Below are 27,234 nucleotides of genomic sequence, written 5' to 3' on the forward strand. Positions count from 1 at the left end.
TAGAATACCTCTGGAAGGTGAACTCCATGGAGGACAGGGAGGTGGGGAACATGGGTGCAAGACAGATTTTCACTGTTCATTCTTTTTACTGTTTGAACTTTTAATTATGTATTATGTATTCAAGGGTAAATGTTATAATCTTTAAAAAGTTGTTTAAAAAGAAAAAAAAACACTCTACTATGATTGCATACAAAAACGTCCCCCTTTCACCTACAATGCATAATTTCGTTGGTATATCTAGAATATTAGTGTAAGTAGTAAGGCAGGGATCCAGTTTTCCCTTCTACCAAATAGCCTTGTTGAGCTTTTAAGTTTCTTAAGAGGGCACAGCAAAGACCGTGGGTGGAGAGGAGTGAAAGAGGAATGTCTGAAAGCGCTCTATTTACTAAAGACTAAAAATGGTCACCATGTATGGCTAAACATTTTCTAATGCTAGCCTGGGTTGCACACACGTCTTGCTTCTATATTATTAACCGTGATAAGCACTCGGGGTGGGAGGTGAGGTACACCTCCTAGCTTGATGCCGCTACTTCCGAATCCCAAATTAGAGATAAGAGCCAGAAAAGGAACCAAGAAAGATGGGATGCTTTGCAGTTTTTTGTTTCTTTTTTGTTGTTTTTTTCGGTACGCGGGCCTCTCATTGTTGTGGCCTCTCCCGCTGCGGAGCACAGGCTCCGGACGCGCAGGCTCAGCGGCCATGGCTCACGGGCCCAGCCGCTCCGCGGCATGTGGGATCTTCCCGGACCGGGGCACGAACCAGTGTCCCCTGCATCGGCAGGCGGACTCTCAACCACTGCGCCACCAGGGGAGCCCGATGGGATGCTTTGCACAGTTTTTTAGGCAAAGGTGAAACATTCCCGAGTGGCCATACAGTCCCCAGAGCCCAGGTTGCACCAACGCCCCGCACAGAGCCCTCGGAGTCCAGCGCCTTAGTCACCCGCTCAAGGTCGGCCTACGGGTCGGGCCAGTCGAGGGCAGCCAGAACCTGTCCTCCTACCTAAGAAACGCAGTTAGTCGGGTAGAAGCGGCTTCCCCAGCTCCTAGAAAGCAGAGTCCACACGCGCCGAATTCTGTTTCCGGTTGTATCCTAGCAACCTCCCCGGCACCACTCCCTCCCACCAGGACACCACTCACGCGAGAAGAGGCGGTGCCCGCGCTTAGAGAAAAAGGAGCGAGGGATGGAGGCGGGGAGGGGGCGGAGAGAAGGAATGAAGCAGAGGTTGGAGCGGGATGAGGGAGCGAGCGGATTTGTTACTTACTCGCTACCTAGGTCCGAAAGTGGTTCTGATGGTAACCACTCTCTAAGCTGTCTTTCACACTTGTGAAATGGCACAGTTCTCCGAACCAAATACTGACAGCAATTCGCGCTATGGATATAAAAAATCAGGGTTAGAGAAAATGTAAATATGAAGTGAGAGTGAGGACCTAAGCAAAGGAGAACACAGGTGTACAACAGCAGGTGCCTACTTGCTTTTCTTAAATTTGGAACTTGGCTCTTAGCTCCCTTGCAGCCAAACAGAAAAGGGAGATAGGAGCTGTTAAATAATTCCCCTTTTAAGTCAGGAGAAGCAAAGCTATTGTTAATCACTGAATTATAAACGGTTTTTTTCCTATGACTATAAATTCTTTAAATTGAGAAGGTTTTTAAAGAAGCACGTATTATTGCAGGAAAGGATCAATTGTGTTCCTATTATATATGTAGTAACAAACTTCATGTGGCTTCATAATAGCTAACATTTATTATTATTTGTTACTAAGCACTTACATATACTTCTAATTTAAATTTTACAATGATTTTTTAAAGGAAGAACTGTGATCAGCTTCCTCTTACTAATGAGGAAACTAAGGCTCAGAAGAGGTTTGGTGGGGAACCAGAAATAAACCCAAGCAGTGTGACTCCAGAACCTCCATTTTAAACCACTATTCTATGCTGCCTTTGACCTAAAACCGTTTGATATTTAAAAAGGATGTAAGATTAAGTAATAAAATTAAAATTTGTGTTATATATAGTACAGGTCCATTATTCCTTCATAACGTCCAATGTCTTCATTCCTTTATGCCATTCTGTTGAAATTGCATTCTCCTCTCCCCAATAACTTCCTAATGGCCAATGTAATTTTTTTCCTTCTTTATCTCATTTTAAAATGGATATTTCTTACTAGAACAATATAAAATGTGTTATATTCTCAGATGAAATTGACTTTGCTAATGGTTTTAGATAAAAATGTTTTGTTTTGTTTTGTTTTTGGCTGCGCCCGGTCTTAGTTTCAGCAGGATCTTTAGTTGCAGCATGCGGGACCTTTTTTTAGTTGCGGCATGCCAGATTTAGTTCCCTGACCAGGGAGGGAACCTGGGCCGTCTTCATTGGGAGCTTGGAGTCTTAACCACTGGACCACCAGAAAAGTCTCAAAGCATATGCATTTAAATCATTTCATGAATCCACATATTCATGAAGAGCAGAGAAAAGGGCATTTTGATAACCACTAGGGTTAGTCTCTCAGGAATAAACCAGATGTTGCTGGAGATATGCAAATTCTTCCCAGTGCTCCCCTACTCCCATCTCCAAAATCATAATGTACCTTAAATTTTACTAGTAATGAGAACTTAATTGGTTTTAAACACTCACCTTTCTGGGTCTCCTGTTTAAAATGTATCATTCACTGCTCTCCCTGTTAGGGACAGTATGAAAAGCTAGATTTAGTCATAGAGGCAGGATATGCAGGGATGAAAACCTGGCAGTAGATAACTTAAGTACTTCACCGTCTTAAATGTGACTTGATACCCACTATATGTTCATATTTTATTTATAGTTTGCTGTGGAGGCGATTTTATACAACTCAGTTTTACAATATAAGCCTAACTTAATTGGTAGGCTTCCCAGGCAGTCTATACAAGTTGGAAAGCACATCAAAATCACATACATATATATGTGTATATACACACACAAACACACACACAGATATAGTTGTTTGGTTATATAAAATAAATGTAAATGCAAGCTGAAAACAACCAATCAGAAAAAGACCCTCATTTCTGAAGGTGGAAAAGTAATTTAAAATACCATTTTACTTTTCACCATAAACCTTTGCATTTTTCTCAGGATTTATCGCCCAAAATGACTTATCTTTATTTCTCATGAAATAAGAATCCACCTTTATCTCAGCCTTTATTTATACAATAAACATTTTTTTAAATATTTTTATTTTTACAAAGATGCCATCTAGTGGCTTTATGAAATCAAGCATTTCAAAGTATTTCCCATTGTTACTTCATGCTAAAATGCAAATGAATGAATCAGAAAAAAATATTAGAATAATTTAGACCAAGGACCTGAAAATTATTCTTTAGAAATTATCGGTCAGAACTGAATTTGGATCATAATACCTTTATGAGCTTGTTAAGAGACTGGAAATACAGATCCATAGTCCCTTTTCTGAAAACTTAAGGGACAGATGTGTTTGAAATTCAGGTTTTTTTCAGATTTTTGAAGGTAATATGGACATATACTGTATATTCTGTAACACCTTCAGTGGGTCTGGGGAAGTACTCCAAAAGCAAATACATTAATACTTCTGTAACAAAATATATTCATAATCACATTAAAGTGGGATAAAGACCATAAACAGCCTTTTCTCAATTCAGGTCAGGTTTTGCTTCCAAATGAGTTATTAAAACACTTCCCGTTTTCAAACATTTTTGGAGTTTAGAATTTAGATATGGAATTGTGGACCTATTTTACCCTAAGAAAAAGAACCAACCCTCCAGTCACAGAAAAAGAGAGTTAAATGAAATATTATCATAAAATAGTGATGTTTACCTTCAGAAATGCCTAAAATGTTCACCTGAAAAAGAAACCAACATATTTGAAGATTATGAGAAATCCCAAAAAAGAATCTCTGCAATGCTTTTCATGTACAGTCATGTATAGAAAGAAGCTAATTGACCATACATATCATGTACACACACAACAAAAAATTAGCAACTAATATAAACCGAAAGACCACTTTGAAAACTCTATGTTAGCAATGTGTGGCAAGTTAAATTTATGAGTTCTATAGTACATTCCAAAAAAATTTTTTTTAACTTTGGTTTTCTATTTCTTGTTTCTATATATGATTTGCCATGTTCCCTTTCCCCTGCCTCTATGTTTATGAAACCACGTGTTGAAATGTCATCATTCTCAGCCCAGATCCATTGTGTGACTCTTTTGAGCACTGTCGACCCTCGTTAGACATGTAATATGAATAAGAAACAAACTTTTGTTGTATTAAGACATTGAGATTTAGGGGTAGCCTATTCTAATTCACTATTTTTCTCATATTTTCCTTCACTAAGGAGAGTTTTGGCTTATTACCTCTAAATGAAAACATTTGAATAAATTTCTTCAGTCCCCATAAATAATTCAATTTCTGTATCACATTCCCACTTTGATTTTGTTGGGGAGGAAGAAATTTTCCTCTACCCTTCTAGGGTCTTCTGCCTGGTCAAAGAATTAAGTTGACATGAGACAGATTAACCAGAGAAAATCACACAAATTTTAATAACACATACATGGGAGAGACCCAGGAAAACTGAGTAACTCACCAAAATGGCTGAAACCCTCATATTAAATACCATCTTTAGCTAAAGACAAGAGAATGTTGTGGGTAGTGGTTTGGGACTTCAGAGGGGAGGAAGGCATTTCACAAGGATATAGAAGAGCGAATGTTTGGTAAATAAATGTTTGCTGGGCCACGCAGAGACAATGGGACACGGAAGTTTTAACAGACTTTGCTAGGTTCCTCCCTGTCTATACACCTAGCTCATACTATAGTTATGTATTGTGATAGCTTCCTTCAAAACTTCTTCCTGAGTCTTTTAGGCCTTGATTGTTTTCAGCTCAAAATAATCTGCATGCCACAGACACATTGGGGTGGCAAGTTTTGCTCCCCTACAATTTCTTCTGAATTTTATTGAAAATAAACCTCTTCATTCTCCTCTAAACCAAACTTCTATCTTCTCATTTACTTTCTTCTCCATTGTAATTGTAGTATAGACTGCCATCCCACGAAGTACTGAGTTTCAAAGGAAATTCTGACCTAAGATGCAAAATACTACTCATGGTATGTTCGGTGATTCGTTGCTTTACCCTAGACCCCAGAACACACTTGCATAGGCAGTTTCTTTAACTTCCATTTGTCTATATAGCCCTTGAGAGTGGGAGGAAAAAGAAAAGGCTGATATTAACCTATATGTGGGAATTTTCTTCGATGGAGCACTGTTGATTTTCTCCCTTTGAAGAAAAAATGTGAGGGTAGCAAACTGCCTTCCAGTGATTAAGAAGCCTGATATAGATAACTGGGGACGTGGCAAGGGTTCAAGCTCTACAGTCTTCTCTTCAGCTGGAGAACACAGTAGGCAAGGTCCTGCATGACCTGAAGATCTTGGCTTTTTGAGAAAAATGAAAGTGATCTTCAATTTCATGGGAGAGTTCCTGGGTAAACAGAAGAACACAGACTCTGGAATACTGTCTCGGCTGTTAGAAGGAATTAGAAGAGCTGGCCTAGTGGGAAGGCCCATTTGAAAAGCCTGATGAAGCATCAGGTAAAGAGACTTAACTTCTGAAGGCAACACAGCAAGTCTTCCCATCGTAGTAGGTCCTAAATTCAGCTACTTAAGAATCTGGTAACAAGAGTCATGTGAATTTGAGGAAGCTCCCACCTGGAGCCAAGTGAGAGGCAGGCAAATAGCTGGGTTGACCAGCTGGGTTGACCCGGGGAGAAGTTGCCCCGCACTCCATTTTGCAAATGTGGACGAGGCAGCCCTCAGGGACCCTTGCACTTAGAGAGCTGGCCTCAGGGCCTCTGGGGCCCCTCCAGCTCAGAAATGGAGGCCGACAGGTTGCTCACCCCTGCACCCACCAGCATCACAAGAATAATGTAAGCTGCCTTTTTACAGTGAAAAAAAAAGAATCCTGATCTTCTCCATTTGATAGATTTGACAGAAGATTGATTTCCTTTTTATCTAGTATCCTAATCTTCACTGCTGTGCTCAGAAATAAATCTGCTTTGCCTTGTAACCACAAAAAAAGCTCAATTAGCTTCACTTCTCTAACTATACTTTAGGATTAGAAAAGGAAATTAAAACAGAGATAAGCTTCCTTACCTCCATCCCCAATTCTGAGGGAAAGGAGTCAGGGAATGGAATAATGGGGAAGAGGCAAAATGACACCTGAGGTCTGGCAGCACATGATGGCTGCCACTGCTGGCATCATATCCTTTCTATTCAGAAAGGCAGACAACTTCCCAGCTTCTCCTGATCAGGAAGGATGGCAACCCTCAAGGCTGAGCCATATCCTGTGTGCCCAGGATAGCCATGGCTTATACCTATTATTCTTATCACACTTCCTTTCACTCTCACAATCATTACACAATGAATGAAAAATTATATGCTTATCCTAGATATAAGCCATTTTCATCCCAAAGGAAAGAATGCCAGAAATTTGAATATTCTGCACTCACTTCACAGACTGGAAAAAGGGGGCATCACTTTGCTGCTACTTTCTTCTTTGTCTGCAAAGCTCAAACGGATTAGCTTCTTTTTCTTGAGGTGCCTGGATTATGGTGATTTACTTGAATGAGACCTATGAGGAGCCCAGGGAGACTGAAATGGGCCACTCGGAAAACTACTCAAATTAGTCTAGAAGCCACTCAGCAACAACTGAAGATCTTTAAATAGAAGAATCAGCTGCAAAAGATCAGGAAAGGTTAATCTGGAAGTTTATAAAAAGCACCTGGAAAACATCTGCAGACATAAAAACAATCAGGTGTAAGATTATAGGGGCAGTTGGAATGGCAGCTAGGGAGTGTAACAGTGGACCACACAGTGATGTCTTTAAAATACCTACCCCATTAACATTATCTGCCTATGATCCATGTGAAGATTTCTGTACAAAATGAAATCCAGTTTATTACTTTAGTTTTTTATAGGTACTTTAACAGAAAAAGTTAAGAAAGCAGACCTACATTCTTTTTTTTTAGATCTACATTCTTTTGGTGCAGTCCAAACAGTACAGGCAGGAGGGACAGCATCCCAAGCATATTCATTAAAAAAATATGATGGGGCCTCCCTGGTGGCGCAGTGGTTGAGAGTCCGCCTGCCGATGCAGGGGATACGGGTTCGTGCCCCGGTCTGGGAGGATCCCATATGCCGCGGAGCGGCTGGGCCCGTGAGCCATGGCCGCTGAGCCTGCACGTCTGGAGCCTGTGCTCCGCAACGGGAGAGGCCACAACAGTGAGAGGCCCGCGTACTGCAAAAAAAAAAAAAAAAAAAAAAAAAATATGATGTTTAGGAGCATGAGTTCTGGAGCAAGACTGTCTAGGTTCAAAAGTTAGCTCCACATCTTACTATGTAACCTTGGGTATGTTATTACACTGTCTCTTTGCCTCAGTTTCTCCAGGGTCCCCATGTTGCCTAATTGCAGGGGAGCACTACTTGCAACTGAATTCTGGTTTCTTTATCTGGAAAAATTTGCAGGATCTCACTCTTAAGAGTTGTAATGCAGATTTAATGAGTAACATTAGTCGAGTACTTAGAAAATTGCCTGGCAAACATTAACAAACATTAGTCATTATTATTATGACTACTACTGCTATTCTACAACTAGCATTCTAATTTCTAATGTAAACATCATATAAGGTCCCCTTTTATTAACAGCCACAGGAGCTCTGCTGGTGAAATATATAAGATGCCAAGGATCATGGGAGAAATGGAGCTGGAAGTATGTATCAAGTCATCTTTCTGCTTTCATGTACCCAAAGGACCTGAAAAAATTGTTGGCCAGAAAAATAGCTTGAAAGCACCTATGCAAACATGCTTTAAGATCATATATTTTGACCTCAGTAAAATTATATATTAAAGCAAATGGTTAGAACTGAAAAGGAAGATATAAATCATAAATTCTGCTTCTTTTACAGAGAAGGAAATAAATAGGTTCTTTTGAGAAACTGACCATGTGTCTCAACTTAGTCACTGATTTCACGGTAGTGCTAGAGCCTGGGAATGAGAGCCCCTGGACTCGCCCCCAAATGCTTTTCCCACTTCCCACACAGAAGCGTCCTCTTGCAGTCTGACTGCTAAAAATTAACTCAATCCACTTTAAATATTCCTTTAGCATTCAATTTACATCTATATAAGGGGAGAAATATTGGAAAAAAAGAAAAATACATTTTTTCCCTCATTCCAAAAATTCTGAAATGTTCTGTTTGGCCACAAGAGATAGCAAAACACATATGTACATGCACACATACACACACAAAAAACAAAAGAACTTTGTTCTTATCTTTGAAGGTAAGAACTACCAAATTTAAATACTTAGAAATGATAGGAGGCTAGGTAGAAAAGGTGAGGACATACGAAAAGTAATTTTATTTTTGTTTAACCTTAAACTTACCAAACTGCTTCTTTCTTTGAACAGCATTTACCTTGTTTGATACCCAGCTGCACTCAATTGGAAATTAGTGGAAACTATTTAATGATTCCACTTTGAAGTTATAACCATACAACTAAGATGTTTTGAATATAAGCCTATCTGTAAGTCAGATAAACTTTAAGAACTCTTAGTGTCTCTTCTTTTACAGAAATTCTATCTCTATCCTACTGTACTTCAGTTGATCAAGAAAACTAAAGGCAAAGGGCCAGAAAGCTAACTTCCTTAAAAATGAGACAAAAGAAAAGTTTTTCCAACTACCACTATAAATAAAAATTTTTCTTTCAAATACCAAATCAATTTTCTCAAGTGTACAATGAATTCTAATTTGATAGGTTTTTTCTTACTACTTCATTTCAAACAGTGACCTACAAATTTGTTTAAACAATAATAATAATTAAGTACCTTTTATGTTTTTTCAGAATAAAAAAAATTAAATGATGTGTTGAAGATACTACTAAAAATACTTCACCTTTTGAATATGGCCCCTGCATTGGAGATCTATAGGAATTTTTCCAATTAACTTTCAAATCTTCCCACAACATTTGTTTTAAAAAATATTTTTGAAATAATTTGAATGAATGCTCTACAAATCAAAAACCGATTCACAAGTCCCTATTACATAATCAACGATTTTATCAAGTCTCCTACATATGTTCTGTATCAGTTTTCTTGATTATAAGATGTCAATAATATGGAAATATTTTTAATACAACAGAATATTTAATTACATCAGTTTCCCATAAACACACAAGTCATTTAATGATGTTTATATTGGCCATTTCCATTGGCTGGCAAGAGGCTCTTCCACTAAAGGCTCCCATGGTTTCCATTGCACCATTTTTCTTGCCAAACTTAGTTCATTTTCAGCCTGTTAATAAGAAATTTTTAAAAGATAGTTTGATTATATTGTGTAACAGATATTTATCACAGCTAATAACTGAAATATAACCTAGTAGAGCTACTTCTTTCATATTAATACATAATAAGCTGTTCCACCATCACATGTTGAACATCATTAATTAAATTACCTTAATTCTCACAGCTACACAATCATCATGAGTAAGAAAGGATGGCTTTTGATTTCTTCTATTCGATTAAAATTTGATTTTAGAGTGTTCAAAAGTTTAGTTGGTGAGTTTTTTATCTTAATTGACTGTTTCACCATTTAGACTACAAATTCTCTGAAGAAGTATGTCTCTTAATCTATGTTAATGGCTTTCAAACTTTATTTTACCATGGCCCACTGTTTAAAAACATATTTTTTTTAACTAAGGGATCCACAAGATGCACATACAACTAAAACAAAACTAAAAATATCATCACCTTTACTAGCTGTCATACTCTATTTTCTATTGAATGTAAAAAAAAAAAAATACTAGTCACAATCCACCTAAACTGATTTCATGATCCATAATCCTTTAGACACACAATCTATAAAATTGTGATCTGTGAAGTGTAAGAGAATACAATAGTTGTATTTTTATTGATCAATCAAATCAGTTTCCTTAGTCAGATTATGTTACATTTAATTTTTCCTCTCAAACACAATTTACAACATATTTAACAAATATATTTTAGCTATCTTTTTTTTTTAAACATCTTTATTGGAGTATAATGGCTTTACAATGGTGTGTTAGTTTCTGCTGTATAACAAAGTGAATCAGCTATACATATACATACATCTCCATATCTCCTCCCTCTTGTGTCTCCCTTCCACCCTCCCTATCCCACCCCTCTAGGTGGACACAAAGCACTGAGCTGATCTCCCTGTTTAGCTATCTTCTTATTTCACATTTTTTCCACAGCAAAAAGACCTATGACAACTCTGGCCAACTTAGAAGAAGAACACTGTTGAACACTTGTCAGGACATCAGAGAAAGAATTCAAACACAGAATAAATGCTTAGTTTCTATCAGAGGCTATAATTCTCCAGTTAAAAGGCAATGCCTCGGGACTTCCCTGGTGGTGCAGTGGTTAAGACTCTGAGCTGCTAATGCAGGGGGCCTGGGTTCGATCCCTGGTCCCGGAACTAGATCCCACATGCATGCTGCAACTAAGAGTTCGCATGCCACAACTAAGGAGCTGGCAAGCCACAACTAAGGAGCCCGCGAGCCACGACTAAGGGAAAAAAAAAAAAAGGCAATGCCTCATTTATGCCAGTGGTGCGAAACAGCCAATCTATGTTTAGCAGCAACAGTCTAAAATGTATATAAACAATGAGTTAAAAAGAGTAGATAAACAGTAATCTGGGGGTAGAGGTATTTCCTAATGCTGAAATGAGAAAATACTGATTAAAACTATCCCTAAGGATGACTCTCTCTCTGAATGCCCTTTGACTTTTGTCTCTTGAACATTCATGCCTTCTCTATGCCCCCAAAAAGTCACTGCATGCTGAGGAGGGTTCCTACCCCTGAACACCACTTAAGTCAGCCCTACTTCAGGGAGCTGGACTCAGCTGGCATGTGGTACCTGTATCCACTCCCTCCTTCTTCTCTGGCTTCCGACACACTACCCCTTTCCTCATTCCTCTCATATGTCCCTCTTGAAATGGGCTGTCCAGTATGGTAGCCACTACCTACCTGTGACTACTGAGTGAGCACTTAACATGTAGCTAGTTCAAATTCAGATGCGCTGAGAGTATAAAATACACACGAGATTTTAAAGACTTAGTATAAAAAAAAAATGTAAAATGTCTTAATTTTTTACATGGATGATATGTTTCAATGATATTATTTTAGATCTACTGGGTTAAATAAAGCATTATTAAAATTTAACCTTAGCATAGCCCATGAAAATTTGAGAACTGCACAGATAACGTAAAAATACTTAATGTACCCTACGACTATAACTGCATGATAAATTAATGTACCAGCTAAACTAAAGTTATGATCAAAGTGAAATCAGGTAGAAAAGAAAGAGGAACAGAAGGAAGACAATAATAATAAGTTTGCATTAAATTCCCAGAACACTTTATCTAGTACCATATTCAACCTGGCAAATGAATAGGAAGGCCAAGAAAATAGGCCCCTGAATAACTGAAACAGTCTACATTTATAGAAAGCTGTCTGAATACTCCATTCCTCTTTTAACAGAGCCATCTAACAATTCTTTCAAATTTGTATATTATGTCTATTGGTAAGAGATTTTGATAAAAGGCAAGAAAACGTAAGAAAAAAATGTTTACATTTTTAAAAAATATGAAAAATGTAAAAATTACATGAAACAGAATTAAACATTTATCAGACCCTTATAAGGGGAAGACATTCTAAACCTATATATAATATTGGGAAGGAGGGGAGATTAAAAGGAGAGTGGGCAGAGGGAGAGTGATTTGACCAAGTAAAAAATTTAAAAACCTCTACATATGGGAGAAAATAACTAAAGTCAGAAGGCAAAGAACAGACTAAAAAAATATATATATATGTGTATATATATATATATATATATATATATATATATATACATATATATATATATACATATATAGCAAAAATTTAAGGTTAATATCTTTTATTTGAAAAAAACCTCAAAGAAATATATAAGAAAAACACTAAAAACAAATGACAGAGTAAAAACTTTAACAATATAAATTACAAAACATGAAATACAAAAACATATTTTAAGAATTTAACCTTCAAGAGTCAAAAATAAAAATGAAACTACAATTTAATTTTATGACTCAAAAGACCTGTATTTTTCCATATTAAAAATATAGTAACCCTTTAAAATGTAAAAGTATATGTATCTAAAAAGATAAATTATTCAAACAGCAATAGTACTGTTACTAATCTGAACTAAGGAAAGGCTAACAAGAACATACTAATTAAATTCTAAACTTCCAACAAAAGCCTCATAAATTCAAATTATAATCAATGATAAATATCTAGCTGACATACACATGTCAGAGTATGCATTTTCTTATGTGGTTAGTCTTCTATTGGATGAATTGATATAAATTAAAAAGTTTAGCTTTCCTTTCTTTCTGGAATGTCATTTTGTACCTCTATAACATTGTGCCTTTGAACATTTGAAGCTAAACATCTGAATATTCAACTTTTCTTTACCTGAAGAATCACCTCTTCTATTTGGCCTCCCTGAAGTTGCTCTTCTAATTTTTTAACATTTGGTTCCTATAATTTAAGGGAAAAAAAGAAAAAAATAGTTAAAGAAGCACAAAGAGCACTTAATATGACAAATGTAATTAATTTTTCTTTCATTGTACCCTTGCTTATTTTTACCAAATATCTGGTTAAGAGCCATTTCATCTCTCTACTATTTTATTGCTTTTCTGTCTTAATATTAAAAGTGTTAAACGTTTATTGATGTGCTTATCAAGGGTAAGAATATGATGTTTAATTCAGTTTTTCTAAAATACAGATTTTAAAATAATACTTTATTTTCTTAGTACTTCCTATATTTCCTCTTAAGCATTAGCATTAAAAATAAATGCTACCCTATGACCCAGAACTCTACTCCTAGGTATATGCCAAACAGAAATGCATAATACATTAACCAAATGACATGTTCAAGAATGTTCACAGCAGCATAAATTACATCCCCAAACCAGAAACGATCCAAATGACCATATATAATAGAATAAATGAATAAACTGTAGTATTTGAATATAATAGAATATTATACAGCAATGAGAATGAACAAATTACAACTATATGCAACAACACAGATGATTCTCTCGAACATATTATTAAGCAAAAGAAACCAGACAAATACATATTGATGATTCCACTTATAAAAAGTTCAAAACCAGGCAAAATGAATCTGTGGTGTTAGAGGTCAGAAGAGTAGTTATCTTCAGGAAGGTAGTAACCTTGAGAAGAACAAGAAAGGGTTTTGGCATTCTGGAAATGTCCTCTTTTTTGATTTAGTGTTGACATGTGTGATTACTTTGTGAAAATACATCAAGTTCTATGCTTATAATGTCTGCACATTTCTTTATGTACATTATTCTTCAATAAAAGGTTACCTGAAACTATCACATGGTTAATCGGTTATACTCCTATATAAAATAAGAAGTTAAAAAAAATAATTAAAAATAAAATAGCCACTGTGCTTCCCCACTTTGACTCCAAAAAAAAAAAAGTTAATATAGTAACTAGAACATTCAATGACATGTATTTATTTTCTAGTAGACCAAGCTTTTTGAGAGCCAGAAACCATGATCTATATATACACATGCATATGTAAATAAGGTGTAAATAGGGTAGCTTCTTGGCCTATAAATGGAGTGAAAAGAGGGAAAAAAAAAGTTATTTTCTACAGGAATTGGCATCTGTCTCAAGGCATCTGCTGGCTGACCCAAGACATCTGTATGGCTTGTTCCTCCACTTCCATCAAGGTCTTTGCTCATACATCTTCTTCTTAGTGAGAACCACTCTGATAATTTTTACTGTGGTAGGCTGGAATAATGCCTCACAAACTGTACATGAACTAATCCCTGGAATCTATGAATGTTACTTTATATGGCAAATATTTCGCAGATGTGATTAAGGACCTTGGAATGGGAAGATTATCCTAGATTATCTGAGTGAGCCCTAAATACAATTATAGGTGTCCTTATAAGAGAGAGGCAGAGGGAAATTACACATGGAAAAAGAAAAAGTAAAGACTGGAGTGACTCAGCCACAAGCCAAGGAATAACAAAATCCATCACAGCTGGAAAAGGCAAGGAATGAATTCTATCCTAAAGCCTCCAAAGGGAGTGCAGACCTGCCGACACCTTGATTTTGGCCCGATACTAATTTTAGCTTCCAGAAATATAAGACAATAAATTTCTATTTTAACTCACCAAGGTTGTTGTAATTTGTTACAGCAATCATAGAAAACTAATACATATTGTAACACCCCTCATCACCCTCATACACACCATTCTTCCTTCTTTAATTTCCTTCACTGCACTTACTATGTTCTAACACACTATGGAATGTACTTCTTTATTCACTTATTTTTCTTATTTATTTCTTTGCCTCCCATCATTAATGTATAATCTCCAAGGCAGGGATTTTAATGTTTTGTTCATTGCCATGTAGGCACTAGCTTCCATGCCCAGAACCATACATAGCATATGACAGACATGCATTAAGTGTTTCTTGAATAAATACAAAGTAGTTAGAAAAGAGAGGGAAACAAAGCAGATGAACATGTTTGAGAAAGACTGTTTAACTCAAAATGACTGAGCTATGAAGCCAAAAATTAATAACAAAACAGGGAAGCTGGTCACTGTCATGATACCCAGGAGGGAGAATGAAGAGAAGGCAAGGAATATTCAACATTATTTTCAACTCAGGAAAAGCCTGTGTTGGGAAAACAATTCAAAATTTGTCTTACTTAAGCTGGGTCAATAATGTGAGTTTTATTTACTAATGGCATAATGCCACCAAGCTTGATAAGGTACCATGTACTGAATGCTCACTATATGCTTGCAACTGTGTTAAGCACTATACATATATTACCCATTCAGTCCTAACAACAAGTGTTCAAGGCAGGTTTATTATATCCAAGTTATGGATGAGGGAATTGAGACAGAGAAAATGGGCAATATGCCAACTCACCAAATAAGTATTAGAGCTGAGATGAAAATTTTGGAAAGACCACAAACAAATGCTTTTCACCACTATGCTATTACTATCTCCATAGTATAATCTGAAAAAAATATTTACTTTTATTTCCATTTTAGGCTTAGACACTTTATAATCATTACAATATTCTCTGAAGATTCCATGGCTCTATAGGTGGGGTTAAAAATCTGTGTTAATTTTATCAAACAGGATTCAGTAATACAGCTATTACATAGTGCTTGGTGTTTTTAAAAATTATTTGTATACAGCCTTTTGGATAAACAAATATTTCTAAGGACCTTATTGTCAGGCACTAAGCTAGATTCTTGGGATAAAAAGATGAATGCAATTCACAAGTAGCTTATGGACTAGTACAGAAGACATAAAAGGCTTCACAGAGGAAGTGATAGATCTTGAGGACTGAGTAAGAACTGCCTGGCAGACAAGGTAAGGGTATTTCAGGAAGAGGGAAGAGAAAATACAAAGAAACCAAAAATAAAATTGCATGGAACTCACATAACTGTCAGCAGTCTGGTATTACTAAAGTATAGTGCACAAAGCAGGAAAAGACAAGATAAGATTGAGAAGATAACTTAGAGCCAGATCTTGGGGGGGCTTCCATACCATGCTAAAGACTTCATCCTATAAGCCAGTGGCTCCCAAACCTGGCTATACGTCAAAATCATGCAGATAAAGGTAGCTAGATGAGTTTCACACAACCAGCCCAGCATAAATCCTTAAACTCAGCCTTTGAGAAACACTGAACAGGAAACCATAGTAAGGTTTTAAGCAGGAAGATCTCATGATCAGATCTACATATTGAAAAAAAAACTCTATTGGCAGTGTGGGGCATATAATGAAATATGATAGAACTAAATACAGACCAATTTAGTTATAAGGCAACTGAAACAGCCTAGGTCAGAGAAAAGAATTTTAGAATTATTAAGTGAAAGCAATGACAGTGAACTCTTCTTTGGGTGACATTGGCAAAAGTAAAGGAAAATATAAGTTTTCTTTTTCTTTTAAGGTAAGAAAAAGCTAAATATATTTTGAGGCTAACTGAAAGATGATAATAAAATGGAACGCTAAAAGAGAAACAGAGAAGAAATGATTAAAGGGGAACACGGTTATGGAGAAGGAAAGCAGAGAATAAAAGACAGTTGAAGAGACTGACCTCATGAAAAGAAAAAGAAATTTCTTACTATGAGATGGGAAAAAATGCACAAGCCCATTTTCCTTAAAGAAAGATGAATTCAAAAGAAATGTTAATTTCCCCTTTAGAGACTTGTAATCTGTGAATTACTTCCAGAACTGCCAAGATAAGAATAAAAGTTCCAAATCAAATTGCACTGTTTTGCCATATACCTGCAGAAAATGTAAGAATTCTCTCTGGACTACAGAGTTTGGTGATCTAATAATAAGAAAACTATATTAGGGCCACTTATTACATGTATAAGTGGTCCTAAACTTTTGGAGTTTCTGCACACTATTTTGGATAATTACAAAAGTCCACGAAATAACTGCTAGTGTGGAAATTTAACAACAGTGCAATATAGTTTGGTATAAAAGAAGTAGCAGCAGTCTATATTGTGTGCCTGTCTAGGGCCTTTGATTCAGAAGCTGTAAAATGCTTGTATTAGTCTGCCTGGGCTGCCATAACAAAATACCATACATAGACTGGATGGCTCAAACAAGAAAAATTTATTTTCTCACAATTCTGGATACTGGAAGTCCAAGATCAAGGTATGACAGAGTCCGTTTCTGGTGGGAGTTCTCTTCCTGGTTTGCAGACAGCGACCTTCTTGCTGTGCCCTTACGTGGCAGAGAACGCGAACTCTCTGGTATCTCTTCTTAGAAGGACACTTATCCTACTGGATCAGTGTACCACTCTTATGATCTCATTAACCTTAATTACTCCACACTGCGGGGTTAGGGCTTCAACATATGAATTTGGGAGGACACAAACATTCTGTCCATAACAAGGTTCAATATATTTTGGTAGTTAAGAGACTAATTTGGTCCTCTTCTTTTCATAACAAAGCACTTTTTAAAACAGTTATTCCTGACAGTTGTTAAACATAATATACATATTTTTTTCGGTTTTGTTTTCATTCTTCTCTACTCTAAAACTAGAAAAATGAAATAAAGATTGATATATCTACAGATAAGAAGTAAAAGATCAATAAAGGACTAGACAGGTAAGAGAGATAAGTGAAAGCTATAATGTTAACTTAAGGATGGGACTTGATTTTATTCTTTCACTCCTGTACTTATAGTGCCTGTCATATAAAAAGTACTCAGTAAACAGGAGTTTGATGAATGAAAGGGAGAAAGGATGGAAGAAACGCACGGAAGGAAGGAGAATAGAAAGGACAGTGTGCAGAATATGCAAAAAGTAATCAACTGAATTTTTTATTTTTTTTGTTAAATGTTGCTTTGGATACCATACATCCAAGAAAACAAAATCAAGTTAGCTACTTACCGCTTTAACCATACTCAGCTTCTCATTTGTAATCTGTTCTGTATACTTTCTATATGCTGCATTTTTAGGGATTTGTCCAAGAACATCAAGAATCTTTGTATACAATATTTTTAGCCTCTGAAAAGACAAAAAATACAAATTTCCAGTTTAAAATGTCACCAAAGATTTAAAAAGTCTCACCAATTATTAAAACAAAAAAATTCACAACTATTTTTTTAAAAAGCATTTAACTTTTCCTTGCTGCAACTTCTTCATGTCTATGCCTATCGATCCCTTTACAGCTTAGGAAAAATGTGAATATAAAGATGGAAACTTTTCATATTTGTATGTATGACAAAAGTTGTACAGAAGTTAAAGGTATGATAACAAAAATAAAACTGCATTCTAACTTATTGCTAACAATCTTTTTGGTAAATTAAATCACTTACTAAATCAGTATGTCTCAAACTGAGGTCCTAAGCACTGCAAATTCTGATCTTTAAAAAGTATTTTATTTGGATTTCTATAGAAATAGAAAAATATATAAGCAGTATATTATCAGTATGATCAAATTTAACGGAATGTAGTGATGATACCTCAGTGCTTATGCTTAGTGACTATGATCAAGTTGGTACCATGAGAAGATTTCACCACAGGCTCAACAGAAAAAAGAAGCAAGAAAACTGAGTCACTGCACATATTAAAGCACACTGAACTTAAAGTTCAATACAGCAGCCAGCAATAAAGTCATATGATAAAAAGTTGTTATAGTAGACCCTAATTCACAGTTCATAAATATTAAGTATAATCATAAATATACATATGTGATGAGGATTTTTCATTATTTCTTTGAAATTTAATTTGAAATTTGTTTTAGTTTAATTGTATGAAACCGTAGATGCTAATACCTAATTTCATTCATATATATTCACCATATATATGAATAAACAAAACCAACTTTAAGGGCCTCTAAGAATCATTTTTCTTAAAAAGTACTCTGCATATTTAGACATTACTTCTATATTTGAATATGATGTTCCGTAATAGAAGGTATTTTACTATACTAATGTAGAGCTTGTTAGATAACATATAATCTAAATTTTGTGTGTGTGTGTGGGGGGGTGGTTTAGCCTCATTTCTTCTCAATTTTAGCAAAGGGCATGACAATAGAAAGGCCTGGTAAGAGACATGGATTCTAAAATGGGGATGTTAATAATATCAGCTTCATAGGATTTTGTATAACTTAGAACAGTACCTGGCGCACATTAAGTTTCAATAAGTGCTAGCATTATTATTCTATTGGGGAAAGAAGAGTCACATCAGCAGATGTCAGAGAAGGTTTCATAGAAAAGGCAGCATCTGAGAGAGACCTGGAGGGATGGTAGGACTTAGACATTTGAAGATGTTAGAAAAGGCAATCTTACACATAGAATACATACAGAGGACTGAATGGCAGAAAATACAGGTAATGTAAAGTAATTATTATATAGTTCTATTTCCCTTGAACTGTGTTGTCTAACACAGTAGCCACTAACCAAATTTGGCCATTGAGCACTTGAAATGTGCCAAATCTGAACTAAGATGTGCTGTTAAGTGTAACTACACACTGGATTTTGAACATTTAGTATGAAAAAAAGACTATAAAATATCATTAATTTTTTATATTGATTATATATTGAAATGGTAATATTTTGGATATGTTAGGTAAAATAAAATATATTAACTTCTTCCTTATTAAAAGAAAGTGACTCCTAGAAAATTTTGTACTACAAGCATGGTTTATATTTATGACTTGCATTATATTTTTTTTTTTTTTTTTTTTTTTTTTTTTTTTTTTTTTTTTTTTGCTGTACGCGGGCCTCTCACTGCTGTGGCCTCTCCCGTTGCGGAGCACAGGCTCCGGACACACAGGCTCCGCGGCCATGGCTCGCGGGCCCAGCCGCTCCGCGGCACGTGGGATCCTCCGGGATCGGGGCACGAACCCGCGTCCCCTGCAACGGCAGGCGGACCCTCAACCACTGCGCCACCAGGGAAGCCCGCATTATATTTTTATTGGACAGCACATGGCTAGAATATAGGACACAGAGAAAATGCTTTGGAGATAAGGTTGGAGAAAAAGCAAATCAGACTGTATGTGGTTCTGCACGGCAAGTTAAAGCATTTGGGCTTTATTATGTGGGCAATTAAAAGATTTAGGGAAATTGTGATTAGATGTGTGCTTCAGAAAAATTAATCTGGCAGTAGTGAGTTAAAAGAATAGGATGAAGGAGCAACAGAGAAGAAGGCCAGTAACAAGGTTGTTGCAATTCTCTACACAAGAACAAGGGACTAAACTGTGGTAATAATAGTAGGACAAAAAAAGAGAGATCATAATGGAGAGCTGTTATAGAAAAGGATCAACAAAATTCATCGCTGGAGTGAACATGAAGATAAAAGAGTGTAAGAGAAGTATCAACTATGATGTCCAATTCCCAGCCTGCAGTGTAGAAAGACTTTGATACCATCAAGAAAAATACTCCACAGTGGAAGAAACAGATATAGAAAGGGAAAACCGTGAGTTCAGCTTTAGACAATGAGTCTAAAGGCATTATGAACTCATAATGAGAACAAGACATTAACTCAACAAACATTAGTTACTGAGCACATACCATGTGCTAGCATAGTTCTAGCAGTGAACAAAAGAATTAAAAAATCCCTGTCTTGATGAAGACCTACGGTCCAGTAGAGAGAGACAACATACAAGACAAATCAGTAGAATACAGTCCGTTGAAGAGTGATCTGGAGAACCACTGTAAGCACTTTGGTATTTAGAGTGAAATGGAAAAGCACTGGCGAATTCTGAGGAAAGGAGTCACATGACTCGACTCACATTTTAGCAGGCTGACTTTTGTTGAAAAAAGATCAAACTGAGGCAGTGAAAAGCAGGGAGAGGCAGTTAGGAAGCAAATGCAATTATCCACAGCCATGATGATGGCGGCTGAGAACAGGGTAGTAGAGGAGGTGGTGAGAAGTAATCAAAATTTGGATATAATTTGAAGGTAGAACCCGGAGGATTTACTGAAGTACCCAATGTGGGGTGTGAGAGAAAGAAAAGAATGAAAGATGATTTCAAGCCTTTTGACTGAGTGAATAGAAAAATGGAACTGCTGTTCACTGAGATGAGCAAACCTGAGAGAAGAGCAGGTTTTAGGGAGAAGATCAGGAACCCAATTTGGGGCATGTTAAGTTTAGGTTGCCTGCCTGACATCCAAGTGGAGATGCCCACTAAGGAATGAAATATACAAGACTTCCATAAAGGGAGAGGTCAGTGTGCTTGCCATGGGAACCCGAGAGTTATCAGTGTGTAGGTGGTATTTAAAACCATCGGAATGGGTCCAGACACCAACAGAGAGCAAATACAAACAGAGAAAAGACCCAAGAACAAAGTCTTAGAACTCCACCATTTAGAAGTAGGGATATGAGGGATAAGCAGAACAGGAAAAGGCCAAAAGAAGTAGGGAAAAAAAACAGAACAGGAAAAGGCCAAAAGAAGTAGGGAAAAAAAACACACCAGGAGATTGAGGTGTCTTGAAGCACAGTAAAGTGTTTGATGGACAGTGCCAAACAAGTCAAATGCTGCTATTGGGTTAATAAAGATGAGAAACGTGAGCTGACCATCAGATTTAGCAGCATGGTGACCCTGAAAAGAACAGTTCTGGCCAAGCCTGACTGGAGTGCCTTCAAAATGGAATAAGAGAAACAGGAGACCGTTAAGTACAGATAACTTTTGAGTTACCTGTAAAAGGGAAGGAAGGAGAGAAATGGCGTGATTATAGGAGGGAGAACGATCAAGGGAGGTCTCTTTTTTTTCTTTTTTCTTTTTTTTTTTTTTTGATGGAAGAATGTCTGAATACTGACGGGAAAGACCTACTAAAAGGGAAAACTGATGACAAAAGGCGGCAACTGCTAGAACGCTATCTTTGGTAATCGAAATTGTACAGAATCTAAGGCACCTAAGAAAAGGTGAGGCGAGGGGAAAAGGTGGAAAATGGCGATACAGATCTGGGAAGACACTCGCAAAAGTACAAGTGAGCCACTAGAATGCCACGGAAAAACTCAACAAGCAAATGGTTTGAGAAAGAGATCATGGCAAAACAACCAAACAAAAACGTGGTACCAGATAAACCAAGTACTAAACACCGCTGTTGACTCAAGAGCTCACGCTGAGTTGTAATTTGGGGCTTGCAATATCCGTATCCCGTTAACCATTGAAGAAACAAGGTCGCAGGGTTCTAGGTTTCCTTGGAAACTCAGTAAGAAAAGAGGTACATACCTCGTGTGGACTCTCACATACAGCCAATCCCACAAGGCCAGTGGTCTGTTCAAAAAACAAAACACGATTCATGCTGTTTACTACAATTCCCCGCATACCCACACTAAGACAAGCAAAACCACTACTGTCCTGGCTAAAACTGGCCTAAAACCAGCTACCGGTCTCTCAAAGCCGCTGGTTCGGAGTTTTCTTCTCTTCTCCGATCGGAGCCGCTAAACTGGTCACCCCTAAGGGCAGAGCAAAATGAGCCCCCCAGAAGCACCGCCAAGCCCGTGACAGTTCCGGCCACCACCCGCGGGCTGACTCCGTCCCCACAGTCTAAATTCCGTCAGTGACCTCCACCCGCCTCACCTTCTTCAGCAAGCCCGCCATGACAGCGCCGAGCAACGGGGACGCGCAGCCCTCTGGGAACTCGCCCAGACCTGCTCAATCCACCACAGAGGCCGCCATTCCGTCACCTTGGAAACAGCTTGGCCCCGCCCCCTAAGGCTCTTTAATGGAGCACAGGCTCTGCACCGCCCATTCCTAAAAGAAAAAGTGACGCATGCGCAATGAGTGCACAAAGCCTCTAAACAAGGAGGGTGGGGCAAAGATCATGTTAGGTGTCTTACGTCTTAGTTCCTGTCCCTCTGACGCTATCTGCCTGCCCAAAGGTTGAGGGAAACCCTCCAAGCTACAAAAACACACCAGGAGATTGAGGTAATAGTCGCTCTAGGAACCTGCATTCGTCTTAACCTTTGGTGAATTCCTCTCTTCCACAGCGTAGTGTGCAGTAAAATGAGGGGGGTCGTGGAGGTATCGTCTAAGTGATCCCTTAGGTGCAAAGGTTAGTTCAGTATTCTCAGTCTTATGAGGCAAAGCAGAGCCAGAGGACATTTCCCATCGCAAGCCTTTTCTCTTTCATTTCACTCACTGAAGTACAACATCCATTTTCTCATTTTCCCAGGTGAAGTGATACCGGACCATACCCCTTTTTTTCACTTACCTTTACAAACATGTATTGAACACCCGTTATGTGTTAGTTGCTGGGACACAGTTTGTAAAACAGCATCTCACATCGCGAGATTTACAGAACAATGACGAGGACGTGCATTAATAAGTAATTTGTTAAGTGTTCCAAAAGAGATTTGTGCCAAGTGCAATGGTAGCAGGGAAGAAGAAATAACTGAAAATTGTGGGATGACTGGAGTTAAAAAGGGCATTTGCTTAAAAAGTCAATGGGAGAAGAGCACAACAAATTCAGAATATATATAACTTAAATGGTAAAACAACCCACAGAATGGGAGAAGATATTTGCAACCACATGTAATCACCAAAAGATAAGTGGTGCCTAGAACATATAAGGAACTCATCAATCAGTAAGAAAAGAACTATGAATTGGGAGATTGGGATTGACATATATACACTACTACGTATAAAATAGATAACTAATGAGAACCTAATGTATAGCACAGAGAACTCCATTCAGTGCTCTGTGGTGACCTAAATGGGAAGGAAATCTAAAAAAGAGGGGATATATGTATATGTATACTGATTCACTTTGCTGAACAGCAGAAACTAGCACAACATTGTAAAGCAACTATACTCCAATAAAAATTAATTTTTAAAAAAAGGGCTTCCCTGGTGGCGCAGTGTTTGAGAGTCCGCCTGCCAATGCAGGGGACGCGGGTTCGTGCCCCGGTCCGGGAAGATCCCACATGCCGCGGAGCAGCTGGGCCCGTGAGCCATGGCCGCTGAGCCTGCGCGTCCGGAGCCTGTGCTCCGCAACGGGAGAGGCCACAACAGTGAGAGGACCGAGTACGGCAAAAAAAAAAGAACTAATAACCAGAACAGGTCTTCCTGCTTCCATTCTTGCCTACCTCTCTGGAATATATTAAATGAGTTAATATATGTAAAGTGCCTGACTCAGTGCATGGAATACAGAACCACACAAGTGATTTTGTTATTTTTTATTTTGCTGTTATCATTCTCAACCCAGTAGCTAGAATAATCCTTTTAGAAAATACTTCGCTCAAAATTCTTCCATGATTTTTCACTCAAGGTGTAAAAACCACAGTTCTTGCATCTGCCTACAATGTCTCACATGACTGTCCCCTCTGCCCCTCACCTCTCAGACCTAACCTCCTAGTCCCCCTCTCTATACTCAGGTAGCTGCTCTTCTAACCCTTTCTTTGGAAAGCCCTTCCACCACCACCAGATGGGTGGATGACTCACTCTCTCACCCCTTTCAAATCTTTGCACAGTTTTACCTTCCCAGTGTGGCCCGCCCTGGCCATGAGATTTAAAATTGCAGATCGCCACGAAGACACTCCTTACCCTCTTCTCTGCTTCAGTTTTCTTCATAGCCCTTATCAACTTCTAATATGCTATCTAATTATCTTACTTATATTGTTTTTGGGTATCATCCTTTCTAGAATATAAGCCATATGTGGATGGAAATTTTTTTCTACCATATCGCATGTGCCTGAAATAGTACCTGGTACATAATAGGCACCCAACTAATATATTTTTAGTGAATACAGTAGAAAAATAAACAAAAAAATGACTAGACAATTGACAGAAATGGAAACAGGATAAGTCAACAGACATGAAAAGGACTCAACCTCCCTGTTAAACAAGGAAATGCAAATTAATTATAATTTTACTGCCATCTTATGGACAAAAATTAAGGACTTACAATACCAAGTGTTAGCAAGGATGTGAAGCAACAGGAATACTCATACACTGCTGATGGGAGTGAATTGGCATAAGCACTTTGGGGAATAATTTTACAGTAGTTAGTTGAAGATGTGCAAAACCTATGACTGAAAGCCATGGGTGAATTTGAATTTTGTCCCCTTGGGCACAAACTGACACTGAGTAATAGATTAGCTTGATCATATGCTCCTCTCTTCTCTTAGAATAGCTGCCCCTAGAAACATGAGCTATGGGGATATAATCTTTCCAGTTCAGATTACCCAAGAATTAGGCTTTACCATCACTTCCATCATAATTTCCAACTTCTAGTATTTAAATCATCCACAATTACAATTCAGGACAGAGTAAATATATAGTAATGAATATGCATGTATCAATGGCATTTTAAAGATACACATGTGCATGGATGTAAACACATACAGAAAGTAACTATGGATTTGGAACAAATCATCTGATGTACCCATTTACTTCTACAAAGGTGACATATATATTTGGACACACTAGATTAGATTCAGAAAACCACATTAGGACTGGGAAGGAATGCCCCTCTTTTTCAAACCAGACAATGCTGAAATGGTCACTGGAACTTAGAGGAATGGAAGTTTATGAGGTCACAGTCTTTGTTCCCTGTCTCTCCAGATTCTTAGAATTTTTGCCCTTGTGGGATGTGTTCTAGAATGTAGAATCATGGGATTATAAAAGATGCATGTGTTTTCATTGGTTGTAACTTTGGGTTCAGGCTTCTGCCGTATGACATCTGCTAAACAGACCTAGCTGATCCAGGCTAAGGCACTGCATAGCTAACCAGTTCTATGTGGCGGGAAATTGTGTAGGTTTTCTGAGCTAATCCCTTTGCAGAGGTGCAGGGCTATGTATGGAAGGGGCTTGATAGTGGTGTCCTATGGTTGGTGGGAGTAGAATTAGCTACAAAGGGAAATCAACCTTGGCATCTATGATATCAGAAGGGGATTTGGGAATGTCTTAATGTGAGTAGCAAGGGCACCAAATGCACTATATTCTGAAGTAAGAGTTCCCAGAGGGATAAATGTTGGAATCCTCGTCAGGAAGGAGACAGATGTTCGAAAGTTCTTCTGCAAATAAAGTTAGCAGGCCAGGTAACTTAGAGTTAAAATCTGCAACACAATTTGCTCTGTAGGACCTCTAGCCTAACCCAACAAGGGAGTTCTTGTTTCTCCAAAATTAATTAACTGGAAGGGTTAGGACCTCCTCCACTGCTTCTTAATGACACAGACTCTTTTGTGAAGGGCCAGATCTTACCCAAAGTTAAACAGTTAGAGTATTTGCCTAGGATATCTTCTCAGGAAGATTTTACCTGAGAGAGGCATGAGAAAAGGAAGAAAACATCTCAGTTTTCAGGGGAGGAGGAGCTCATTCCTGAAAATCTAGAGGGGATGAGTACTGCCTGGGTCACTTTCCCCTTAGTTTGCATGTCAGGGGGCAGAAGTGAAAATAATCTCGACTCAGGGAGTGTTGTTTCCTCTCCCAACTTGGTAACCAAAAAAATTCATTTTTCTGAAGTTAGTTCTTAGAACAGACCTGACATATTAAAATGCTAATAGTTTGGATATTATCCATCTCTTATGCCTCCATTCATATCAGGCGTGTTCAAAACAATTTGGGTTTTTTTCCTGTACTCTTCTTTATCTACGCTATGGATACTTCTAAAAAGTGTTCATACCAGATAACTGAGAGTTTCCAATATGGTAGTTTTTAGAACTTCATTCTAAATTGGGCTGTAAGTCAGATAAAAGCCATTACCCAGTTTTATCTGAGTGGCTATTGGCTTCCAGGTGTTTGAGTTGTCTAATGTGTAAAAATGGAGCTAACCAACACTCCCACCCAGATTTGGATTAAGTTTAACAATTGAGATTAAACATAGGCTATTGAAAAATAGAACCTATGGGAGGATGGAATAATAAAGATGTCTGTGGGGACATATCTAGCCCCATTTCTATGTATGAAATGCTGCCACTTCTTATTTAAAAGCAAGAAGGAGGGACTTCCCTGGTGGCGCAGTGGTTAAGAAGCCTCCTGCCAATGCAGGAGACACGGGTTCGAGCCCTGATCCGGGAAGATTCCACATGCCACGGAGCAACTAAGCCCGTGCGCCAAAATTACTGAGCCTGCGCTCTAGAGCCTGCGAGCCACAACTGGACCCGAGCACCACAACTACTGAAGCCCGCGTCCCTAAAGCCCGTGCTCCACAACAAGAAAAGCCACTGCAAAGAGTAGCCCCCGCTCGCCACAACTAGAGAAAGCCGGCGCGCAGCAACGAAGACCCAACGCAACCAAAAATAAATGAATAAATTAATTAATAAAAGCAAGAAGGAAAAAAAGTGATGAAAGGCAGGAAGTTGTTTGAGGAAATAAAAACTATTTTTGAAACTAAAATAAATATTAGCATAAGAATACACTAATAAAATGGTAATAAAACAGTAATTATTTTAAAAATAAATACTTTAACAGAATTTAGAAATAGGAAGATAAAATTAGGTATAAGAAAAAAGTTGAAAATGGTGAAAAGATATAATAAATGTCAATATTGTATTTTTTTTTTTTTTTTTTTTTTTTGCTGTACGTGGGCCTCTCACTGTTGTGGCCTCTCCCGTTGCAGAGCACAGGCTCCGGACGCACAGGCCCAGCGGCCATGGCTCACGGGCCCAGCCGCTCCGCGGCATATGGGATCCTCCCAGACCGG

General features: G+C 37.8%; 3 protein-coding genes across 4 annotated transcripts in view; 1 reads left to right on the forward strand and 2 right to left on the reverse strand.

The window, feature by feature from the left end:
* IQUB (IQ motif and ubiquitin domain containing) overlaps window positions 1-8,280 on the reverse strand; it is an 82,841-nt gene extending 74,561 nt beyond the window's left edge. Inside the window, exons 1-4 of one of the 2 annotated variants that reach the window (XM_082631737.1) lie at window positions 5,228-8,280; window positions 3,818-3,842; window positions 2,627-2,669; window positions 1,260-1,367 (exon numbers count right to left, since the gene is read on the reverse strand). The gene's annotated coding sequence lies outside the window, so the exon portion shown is untranslated. Of the gene's footprint in view, window positions 1-997; window positions 1,223-1,259; window positions 1,368-2,626; window positions 2,670-3,817; window positions 3,843-5,227 lie in introns of those variants that run through there. The other variant, XM_082631736.1, reaches the window with a different exon arrangement.
* A 103-nt stretch (window positions 8,281-8,383) lies between these two features.
* On the reverse strand, window positions 8,384-22,274 carry NDUFA5 (NADH:ubiquinone oxidoreductase subunit A5). Its single transcript, XM_082631740.1, has 5 exons — window positions 22,170-22,274; window positions 21,819-21,863; window positions 17,528-17,644; window positions 12,535-12,600; window positions 8,384-9,338 (listed from the first exon to the last, which is right to left on the reverse strand). The coding sequence occupies exons 1-5, from the start codon at window positions 22,188-22,190 to the stop codon at window positions 9,237-9,239; spliced, it is 351 nt and encodes a 116-aa protein (XP_082487866.1). The 5' UTR covers window positions 22,191-22,274; the 3' UTR covers window positions 8,384-9,236.
* Window positions 22,275-22,483: 209 nt separating this feature from the next.
* ASB15 (ankyrin repeat and SOCS box containing 15) overlaps window positions 22,484-27,234 on the forward strand; it is a 40,905-nt gene continuing 36,154 nt past the window's right edge. Inside the window, exon 1 of the mRNA XM_082631738.1 lies at window positions 22,484-22,517. The gene's annotated coding sequence lies outside the window, so the exon portion shown is untranslated. The remainder of the gene's footprint in view (window positions 22,518-27,234) is intronic.

The sequence above is a fragment of the Mesoplodon mirus genome, assembly GCF_964341445.2.
Source record: "Mesoplodon mirus genome assembly, chromosome: 9".
Classification (NCBI taxonomy): Eukaryota; Metazoa; Chordata; class Mammalia; order Artiodactyla; family Ziphiidae; genus Mesoplodon; species Mesoplodon mirus.